Source organism: Beta vulgaris, chromosome 6 (genome assembly GCF_026745355.1).
Source record: "Beta vulgaris subsp. vulgaris cultivar EL10 chromosome 6, EL10.2, whole genome shotgun sequence".
Lineage (NCBI taxonomy): Eukaryota > Viridiplantae > Streptophyta > Magnoliopsida > Caryophyllales > Amaranthaceae > Beta > Beta vulgaris.
In genome coordinates, this window is record NC_079207.1 from 66,638,346 (window position 1) to 66,648,955 (window position 10,610).

At 35.5% G+C, this 10,610-nt stretch overlaps 1 protein-coding gene and 2 non-coding genes across 6 annotated transcripts; 2 read left to right on the top strand and 1 right to left on the bottom strand.

Moving 5' to 3' along the window:
* The first annotated feature begins 48 nt into the window (after positions 1-48).
* LOC125499144 (U6 spliceosomal RNA) lies at positions 49-148 on the top strand. Its single transcript, XR_007275863.1, has one exon. It is a non-coding gene; the product is annotated as a U6 spliceosomal RNA (small nuclear RNA).
* A 343-nt stretch (positions 149-491) lies between these two features.
* Positions 492-591, top strand: LOC125499143 (U6 spliceosomal RNA). The gene has a single exon (XR_007275862.1). It is a non-coding gene; the product is annotated as a U6 spliceosomal RNA (small nuclear RNA).
* Positions 592-917: 326 nt separating this feature from the next.
* LOC104897575 (uncharacterized) lies at positions 918-6,586 on the bottom strand. 4 transcript variants are annotated; one of them, XM_048646519.2, is made up of 9 exons: positions 6,136-6,582; positions 3,867-3,976; positions 3,379-3,447; positions 3,039-3,154; positions 2,877-2,931; positions 2,129-2,249; positions 1,965-2,012; positions 1,529-1,587; positions 918-1,428 (listed from the first exon to the last, which is right to left on the bottom strand). In XM_048646519.2, the coding sequence occupies exons 1-9, from the start codon at positions 6,179-6,181 to the stop codon at positions 1,330-1,332; spliced, it is 723 nt and encodes a 240-aa protein (XP_048502476.1). In that variant the 5' UTR covers positions 6,182-6,582; the 3' UTR covers positions 918-1,329. The 4 variants fall into 4 exon arrangements, 3 of the variants coding, with proteins under 3 accessions (XP_048502476.1, XP_010682784.1, XP_048502477.1); XM_010684482.3 differs by having other exon boundaries at positions 1,529-1,623; positions 6,136-6,571; XR_008969752.1 differs by having other exon boundaries at positions 1,338-1,428; positions 1,529-1,623; positions 2,121-2,249; positions 6,136-6,586.
* Positions 6,587-10,610: the final 4,024 nt, after the last annotated feature.

Below are 10,610 nucleotides of genomic sequence, written 5' to 3' on the forward strand. Positions count from 1 at the left end.
CAATATTTACAGAAAATCACTAATAATAACATGCAAAATGAACTATTTGGATAATTTTCCATATCAAAACTTGTATTTATATAGAGAAGATTAGCATGGCCCCTGCGCAAGGATGACACGCACAAATCGAGAAATAGTCCAAATTTTTTTTTCCCGAAAAAATTGTTCTCAATTTGCCTTTTTTTTTCCCAAAAAATGTGTTCAAATGCCTGTTTTTGTCAAAAACATATATATCTTCTGATTTCTAAGCTGATTATTGATGAGTAATTCTATAATCAAAAACTTTTCTCTTCCTATCTATTTGATAATGAGTTATTAATGATTATGATCAACGCTAAGTGATAATTGATGAAACAATCAGTAATCAAGTTTTTCACAGAATCATGAGTAACTACTGATGAATAATTAAGGATTGATAAATTAGCTTGTTTCCTGTATGAAGACAATATTTACAGAAAATCACTAATAATAACATGCAAAATGAACTATTTGGATAATTTTCCATATCAAAACTTGTATTTATATAGAGAAGATTAGCATGGCCCCTGCGCAAGGATGACACGCACAAATCGAGAAATGGTCCAAATTTTTTTTTCCCGAAAAAATTGTTCTCAATTTGCCTTTTTTTTTCCCAAAAAATGTGTTCAAATGCCTGTTTTTGTCAAAAACATATATATCTTCTGATTTCTAAGCTGATTATTGATGAGTAATTCTATAATCAAAAACTTTTCTCTTCCTATCTATTTGATAATGAGTTATTAATGATTATGATCAACGCTAAGTGATAATTGATGAAACAATCAGTAATCAAGTTTTTCACAAAATCATGAGTAACTACTGATGAATAATTAAGGATTGATAAATTAGCTTGTTTCCTGTATGAAGACAATATCTACAGAAAATCACTAATAATAGCATGCAAACTGAACTATTTGGATAATTTTCCATATCAAAACTTGTATTCATAGAATTTTCACAAAACCACATTACAAGGAAACCAAAATGCTTTCGCTGATTGGCATAATCGTCAAAATAATCAGCACAAAGCACAAATTACTGATATGTGTTACAGTTCTCTTCCGATCTAAGCAAAATACATTTCAGAGTCAGGCTAAATGGAAAACACTTCATTGATGAACATGTAGGTGAGATGCGGACAATCTGGTAAATTCCACTTGGTGAAAACTTTCACCATGTATCTTCTCTTTAAGGATCCCAATTCCCACGTCGAGGAAAAAAGTTGAAGCAAGAAACAGCTATTTAGTCATCTAGCACCCCGTGTCATTCGAAAATATAGGAACTCCAGCATTTGCCATTATCTTTCAAGGGTTAACAGAGAAGGTTAAATGAAGGCATGTCTTCAATGCCTAGTACTTCATCCATTAGAAGCTCTTGCTCTAATTGTGCCCTCGTTGATTTTAGAACTTCCTGCAACAAGTTTAAAGAGAGCCATTAGTCTGTGTTAGTTCATACTCGTGATAGAAGGAGACAGGGAATGGGAAAGAATGATGATTGAATGTCTCCTTACGTTGAACTCCATGTAAGACGCATTCTTTTCTAGCCATTGCTTATCCATAACCGCAAAGGCTACACAATAAAGCAAATCAAAGGCCCAATGGTTTTCTGAAATTGTAGCAGAAATTTCTAATTAGTTTCAGTCACACTAGTACATGATAATTTACTATGAACGGATATTATGCCGTGCACAGTTCATTGTTTGCAACTTGAGTTGCTCATATCATTGGAAGGTTAGAAATGTACAATAGAGGTAGTAACTTCTGTATTTCAATTAAATGTACATTTTCCTTTTTAATCTTAGTAATATGGAATTGATATTTAAAAGTGGGAAAGAATATTTCATTGCTAATTTACGTGATAAATGATACAAAATAATGTTCAGTTGAGTGTTTAGATTCTTTTTCTTTGGTGCAAAGTGTTCAGATTATATGGAATGTTGCGAGTACCTGATAACATCTGCAAGAAGACCGCTCTAACAAAATTCCTTCCTTTCGCTGTATTAGAAAAAAGATAGTTAAGATTGGCTATGACTTATGAGGCTCGATAACTAACCAATACGAGATCCAGAAACATAAGTGTAAAATCCAGACAACAATGTTTACTTTCTTACGGGCATCTAGATTAAGCATCTGTATGAGCATAAATGTTATATTTACTCCAGCAACAGCAAAGGGATACTCCCACGTTGCACGTTTTCCACCTTGTTTTTTCACTAAATGCTGGTAAGATGTCTGCAACAAGTACAGGTGTTGAAACTACAATGTTAGTCTTGAAAGAGGAAAAAAACAAGGCACCAAAACACACCGGGGAAGGGGGTTGGGGATTATTTAGATGCAGGACATAAGCAGTATATTAAAAAGAAGAAAGACGGGTATCACAATGCCAAATTAGTAGGCACTAATCAGTAAATACATACTACAAAGTTAATGGCACGGAAGACGCCACACTTTTCAACACACCACATAGAAACACTAATTAGTGACCTTTGTCCCCCAACGTTTTACCCCTTTGCTATTGTAGTATTGTCAAAGTCAAAGTTCATCAACTTTGACCAGATTTTTTTAACTAAATATATGTATGAAAAACGAATCTTGTTAGATTGGTTTCAATGTGATGTCTCAAGATAACAACTTTCTATAGGCATTACCAATACATGGTTAAGATACTAATGGTCAAAGACATGTCTTGGAGGTTCACTCTAGAAAACACAAAATTCTCTTAAAAGTTCCTTAGAAGTCTTAACCTAAAGGAATTCTGAATTATCCAAAAAAAAGTGTCATTATCCAAAACATGCTCAATGCAAGATGATATTACTAATATTTCTGAATTTTTCATAAATATCTAGACGAGGATCTTACAGAAAATGTCTTGGCAAAGAACAGCAAGTTCTCCAAAGAAATAAAGCCAGCTCCTCTGTGCATTGTAACATAGACAAGATCAATGAAAACGAAAGTCATCCATATAGGATATCAAAAGGCACACATATGACAGAGAGAGTTGAAGGCTGGCAAGTTAGAAACCTGAAGTCCGTTGAAGGATCTCTTCCCTGCCATCCCATTTCTTTCCATTGCTCAGATATTAAAGCATGGAGCTGCTGATCAGGGTATGTAGCATACCATAAAGCCCTGAGAGCCTCCTGTCAATACGAATCATTACCAAACATGGGAAGGTTATTAAATACATCAATTTCAGTAGAAAGTAGAAACATCTTGCAAACGACAAAAAATCGAGCTTTATATGCATTTTCAATCAGTATATTTGCTGTGAATCTTTTATATACTTCAATCTAGATATATATGTGATTTAACATATTGATATGCACTCTTACCACGTAAGTATACTCGATCAGTGGGCGCATACCTGGTGGTCTGATCTTGAGGAATCGAAGTAAATCTTCATGCGATGCTTCAACCTATTAAGTCTTTGTTCCTGTTAATTATATTCAAGAGAGAGTGTAACTCAACATAATTTTGAACAAACTATTGAACACTTCTGACCTCCCTATCTAGCATCTGGCAAATTGCACATATATTCAGCTTCCCCACCCCCTCCCAGAAAGTGGAAAAAGAACTAAAGAAGTGAAAAAATTGTCCACCTTCTCAGACCCACAAAAAAAGATTCAAACTCAGTAAGAACTAACTTTTCAGAAAAATCTCCGAAAATCTGCCATTAACAAGCCTGGACAATACACAAATATGCATGTCATTTTGTCAAACATACAAGAGTTACGGATGAAAAAAAATTGTAACAAACATAATCTATGCCATCTCTTCCATGCCCCCACCTCCAAAAAGGTCCAATCTGCCCCTATGCCCCATCCTCTGTACAGTGTTGCACAGTGCTTTTACCTGCAAGGGTGTCAAGGTAATGCATATACGTTCATAGGACCCCTTCCTCTTGAAGCAATAACAAGTGAGGCCTTTACCTATCCAAGTTGGTGCACCACAAGTTGCATCATCTGCACACGACAGAAGTAGAACTCGGAATCTTGACTTGTTAAAAACAGCGCATTAACTTCAACTATGTACAGCAGATGAACTAAGATAAAGAGCATTGAAATCTGAAACATTTTTTTGAATGTCATATATTTCACAATCATACATCAGTTTTCGTGCAAAGAGTTTCCTGCAACCAGCACGGGAGGAGGAAAAGCACAAAACAATACATACTAGTATGTCGCAAACAGGGAGCTGCTAAAGGCTAGAGCCATGATGAACTTCGGCACAGTTCCATTAAGAAAGACTTAAATCATATAATTATAAGCGTTATTACTATGTGACATTTAGTATTAATATCCCTCTTATTATAAATTTCCAACATGAAGAAAGGGAATAAGTGCATGGTTCGTCATTTGACCAAAGTGAATCTCCGGAATCAGATTTCAGTGCACCATATGATACATCCAAAGACTCATAGACAAAGTTATGGGTTTATGCTTATGATCCAAAGACTGAATAGGTGTAGAGAAGAACTCAAACAATAAGCAAAAGCGAAAAAGTCGCATTATCAGTGACTAGTGGCATCATCAATTCATCATATACATTGATATTGCCAAGCAACCAAACAAATAAAAGCGAAATCTCTCATGTACAACTGTTGTTTATCCATGCAAGATTTTCTTCACCAAAGGAGAGAGTTGAGACAAATAAAAGCTGATGCAACCCATCAAAATATTAGCATACTACATTTTCATGTAACTATATATCTTCATATCACAGTTGACACAAAAGAGAGTTGTGAAACCCTCCCTTTCAAACCAACATGGTACCTATATAAAGTTAACTTCTAAGTAAAAGATGGAAGTACTAAAAGACATCTCAAATTTCAGGATCCCAATAATTATAAAGATAAGTGAGGAAGAGTTGCCGGGTAAAAAGGTAAACTCTAGCTCAAAACTAGGATTACGAAATTATTCGTTTGCCGGGCAAAAAAAAGGTAAACTCTAGCTCAAAACTAGGATTATGAAATCATTCGTTTGCCGGGCAAAAAGGTAAACTCTAGCTCAAAGCTAGGATTATGAAATCATTCGTTTGCCGGGCAAAAAGGTAAACTCTAGCTCAAAACTAGGATTACGAAATCATTCGTTTGTTTACGGGCATAGGTTATATAAATGATCAAATCAGAGTCAAACCACCATCACCGAATTTATTGGAGTCACAAGCATGTTAGTACTATTTATGAACTGAGTTAACAAAACTTTGTATACATTTCAAAATCTTAATCTATTCTTGGTTCTGTAAACTAAGGTAAAAAACTCTTTCTAGCTTCATGACAAAGGTATATGATGACTTTTTAGTGTCAAAGAAGCAACTCTTTCACTTTCTCCGAATTGTCCATATCCACCAGATCAAAAATTCCAAGGTTGATTACCAATTGGGTTGAATTCACAACTCTTGTTTGGTTAAAAGCAAATAATGCTGGAAGAAATGCATAGTAAATAAAATCAGAATTACCATGAAGCAGAAATTACAAAATTCCCACATGAAAGACAAACATCTCAATCATATACTCTAGTTCTTGGAAAACTGCAATACACTATATCATATTGTTAACTAAGCATTAAACTTTAAACATAAGCATTTCTGATTAATATATAGCAAATCTTTCGTGAACTAAAATAGCTGAAATCATGATAAATGAAGCTCAAGAACAAATCATAATCTTCCTCAACACAATTTCTCAAGTTTCATCCGTTAATCAAGATAGATCACTATTACATTCTATCATAATCATAAACAACAATTAACAAAAAAAAAAAAGATCCAATAATCCTTCCAATCAAAAAACCCACTTTAATTGACTAAATTCTTTAAAAGCATAACACATAATAGGTGCAAGAATTGCACAAATTACTAAATTATGAATTCTGCAACAAAATTATCCCACTCCCAAAAAAAAACCCAGAAATTGCAGCCAAGAAAATACCCAGAAGAAATACACAATAGAATAGTAAATTAAATTGCACCCCATAAATAAATAAATAAATAAATAAACCCAGATAAATGAAGTATTTCTTTGTGCATTTACATAATAAAATCAAACATAAAAGATAGGGATGAAAAAATGATAAATATAACTAGAAATAGATGATCATAAAAGAAAGAGAGAGAGTAGTACGGGAAGCAACGATGCAGGGGTTTCCATGGTTTCTTTCAGTTCCCATTGATTTGATGTTTGATGGTGAAATTGCTAAAATTTGTTAGTATGTATTGTGTGTTGTTGATCAATCTTATTTTACTACTAATTTTCTCTTTCTTCCTGTGAATCTCTCTACAGTAGAGTAGAGTGGGTAGTTCGTTACTAGTTGCTGGGTTAGTGGTTAGAGTGATGAGTGAATAGTGATGAGTTGATGACTCAATGATTCGGTCGTCGTTTTGTGGAAGGTCTCAACATCAACTCCTACTCCTACTCCTACTCCTTGGTGGTTTGTTTGACACTAGCTAGTAGTATACGTTTTTTTTTTTTTTAATTGTTACAATTTGACTCTCGTAATTTATATGATACTCCCGACTTTTGAGTAGGGATGATAATATGGTGGATTAAATAGGAGACCTGCTTCATTCCTGTTCAATTGGGGTGGAGATGTGTTTAGATTTGGTGAGGATGGGGAAGAAAATCTTACTCGCAATGAGTAGTGGAGCAAGTGCGGATTTTATGCTATATTCGTCTCATTCCTACCCGTCCCACCCACTATATGTCCCGCTCCGCCCATCCTTCATCTCATACCCTATTTTCTATGAAAAAACATATTTATATATTAGAATATTTATTATTAAAATCTAAATTATATATTTATATTATTAATAATTTTATTTTGTAACGATAGTACTGAGTACTGATAAATTGTTTGGAATTATTGGAAGCATAGTTACAGGTATAAAGTGGGTACGCCACGATTATGAACCGGGTGCATGAACCCATGCAGGTGGTGGTGCGAAAATAGGTTTAAATATGTACCTGCTGGACGGAGATGGATCTGAAAATTTCCCCCATAATGAACGGCGGGGCGATGATAGGAACGAGAATTTTATGCGGGTGCGGATATGGAGGGACCATCCTCCGCACCCGCCCACCAATTACCATCTACTCTTGAGTCTTGAGCAGCATGCGATAGTCTTGTTGTATTGACAATTTATATGGTACTCTTGTGTAAAGGACTTCAACTTACATTATAAAAAAAACTAATTGTATGGTACTCTTAAGTCTTAATTGAAAATTTAATCTTTTTATAGTATTAGTAATAGAAAATTAGAGATACCAAATGGTTACATTTCTGGGTTGACGTGGATGGCATATAGCTTAGTTGGTAAAGGCTTGTTGGGATGTTACCCAAGACTTGAAAGCGAAGCTCGTCTACGTTAGTGCACTTAATCACTCATTACAACAACAACAAAATGTGTTTTGGCAAGTAATTAGAAAGTCAAATTGTAGCGATTAATAAATAATGGAGGAAGTATGTATCTATAAAATAGACAAGATCATAATTCACTCATTTTTTTTCAAAAGTGTTTCACTTTGACTTCTTGGACTATATATGCACATGTTTTAAATTGAGCTTATTTTTTTCAACACATAAACATAAATGTTCTTATATACTTCCTCTTTTTCTTTTTACTTGCAACGGTTTGACTTTTACACTATTCACCAACTTTACTTAGTTTATGTTTGGTGATTTATAGTTAAGGAAAAACATATTCATGTGGGGTTTTGTTAGATTCGTCTAAATGTATATTTATCTAATACTTTTTATAATTTTTATTTATCGGTAATTAAACTTATTGATGGTTGAAATTATGCATTGGCAAGCGTGAAAGTCAAACTGTTGCAAGTAAAAAGAATCAGAGGAAGTAGAATATTAGGATTTTTCTTATGGCACATTTCATGCGTTCTTTTTATAATGGAAGTGTTTGGACTTTTTGCACTAAATATTACAGATATTAATAATCAAAGTTTAGGTTGGTATGTGGGATATTTGCAAATGTCAATATTATATAACAAAACGTACTAGAGGTCAAAGTTGCATGTTGGTAAAGTGAAACTTGTGCGTAACATCGAATTTTAGGTAAAAGAAAATTGTTACGATATGTTGGTTAACATGTTTGTTTCCACTAATTATTGACAAGCTGGAACTTTATAATGAAGTTAAATAATTGATTTAAAGTATGTTATTTGTTTTTGTATACTTTGATTAAACTAGGGAGTAAAAAAATGATTCTCATTCTCTCTCTCTTTATATATATATATATATTTTTAATTGGGAAATTAAGTCAGCCCAAGGGCTAACCCCTATCAAGACTACTAGTCTTGTAGGAACTACCAGCACATTGGCTGGTAAAGCATGCAAAGCATGCTAAGGAAATACTCCAACATAATGGGGGGGTAAGGATCGAACCCCTGACCTCAAGGATCAGAGGGAAGTGCTCTACCACATGAGCTAGCTCCTCATCCTTTTTCACCAAGTACCCCCGAGTTTTCAAAAAATTCACCTGGTACTCTCCAAGTTTTCAAAATTCACAGGGTACCCCTAAGTTTCAAACCAATACACGGGGGTACCCTTAAATGCCCTTAATGACTAACGGCATTGACCGCCATTAGTCATTAACCCCATTAAACCCTAATTAGGCCTAATTAACCTAACTACACCCTAATTAGGCCTAATTAACCTAACCCTAGTCCATAATTTCAAACCCTAACCCTAACCCCACTACCACCAGCCCCCACCCTCCCACCACCCCTGGCAGCCCCCCCTTGACAGCCCCCCACCACCCCGTGGCAGCCCCTCCCCTACACCGTCGCCACCCCATCGAATTACCCACCCCTGCTCCCGTCCCCACCCCTGTCGAATTACCCACCCCTGCCGCTCCCCACTCCCGTCAAATTACCACCCCTCCCCCTCCCCTGCCCGTCGCCTCCCCTCCCCAACACCATCGAATTATGCACTCCCTTTCCTTCGCTCTCTTCTCGGCACAAGTCGCCCACCAATGAGTCGCCCACCACCTCTTCAGCGCCCCCTCAAACTGCTCGGCGTCAGCGTCACTTGTGTTTCATCCCTAAAATCGAGTGGGTGGGGGGAACTATTGGGCGGCGCAAATATGAGATGAAGCGAGGGTGGGGAAGGGGGCATCGCGGTGGGGGAGGGGTGCGGAATTCATTCTTCGGGGGTTGGGGGAGGGGGTGGCGACGAGGTTGGGGGGTGGCAACGGGAAAGGGGAAGGAGGGCTGCGGAATTCTTGGAAGGGGCCTGCTGGGTGGGGGGTTGCGGTGGTTGCGGGGGTGGGGGGCTGCGGTGGGGGTGGGGGTTGTGGCTGTAGGGGATGGGGTGGGTGGAGGGGAGGGGGTGGTGGTTGGGTGGTAGTGGGGTTAGGGTTAGGGTTTGAAATTAGGGGTTAGGGTTAGGTTAATTAGGCCTAATTAGGATTTATTTAGGTTAATTAGGCCTAATTAGGGTTTAATGGGGTTAATGACTAACGCCGGTTAACATCGTTAGTCATTAAGGGCATTTAAGGGTACCCCGTGTATTAGTTTGAAACTTAGGGGTACCCTGTGAATTTTGAAAACTTGGAGGGTACCAGGTGAATTTTTTGAAAACTCGGGAGTACTTGGTGAAAAAACCGTATAATTAATCCAAAAGATATAGACCTCGCAAATACTTTTCATAAATAGAAAAACAAAAGGCATGCTTCATGATATTTTATTTATATGGAGTAAAAAAAATGATTCTCACTCTCTCTCTACATATAGAAGTATAATTTATCCAATAGATATAAAACTCGCAAATAATCTATATAATACTATAAAGCAATAAGGATTTGCTTATGTGTCAAGAGCAAATTGAATTGCTGATGTGTCAATCCTTTGTAATATCTTTTACAATTTTTTGCCACGTGTATTTGTCTTTAAATATTTCGGTTATGCATTACTTTTTTTAGGCATATAATTGGAAAGCTATTTAAGAAAGTTCTCTGTTATGGAATGTAAATCAACTAAATTTTAGGAATCGATTGCTATTATTTTTTATTTTTTTTTGAGGGGATTGATTGCTATTAATTAGTAATTACTTATGCATCATAAAACTGCCAAAAAAAATATATCTCCTAAATCCGATATTTTAGGCACTAATTAAAAAAATCATATCCCCTAAATACGGTATTTTAGAAACTAATTAAAAATTCATATCCCCTAAATTCGGTATTTGAGTTACTAATCATATATTTTGGCACTAATTAAGAAATAAATTTATACCAAGAAGCTGATGTTTTAGGTACTACTTAAGCTATTACAACTACTTAAATGAACATGTTGTACTCTCTTCTTAAACCCAAATTAAAACAAAAGTCTTAACAAATTATAATATTAAACTTAAAGTTTACCAAGAAGGGACGTATTAATCATACAATAAGTTGTATTATAGGTTTTTTTTTAAAAGTTCAAATTATAAGATTTACTCGCTACACTTTGAAAATTTCACTATTAATGAATGAGGTTTGACCATGCATTATTTACTATTAGATAAAATCAAATGTTATAATGTAATTAACATGTTGTTGGATTTGTCTCAACGTATATTTTCAGAAAATCAAAATTTTATACTT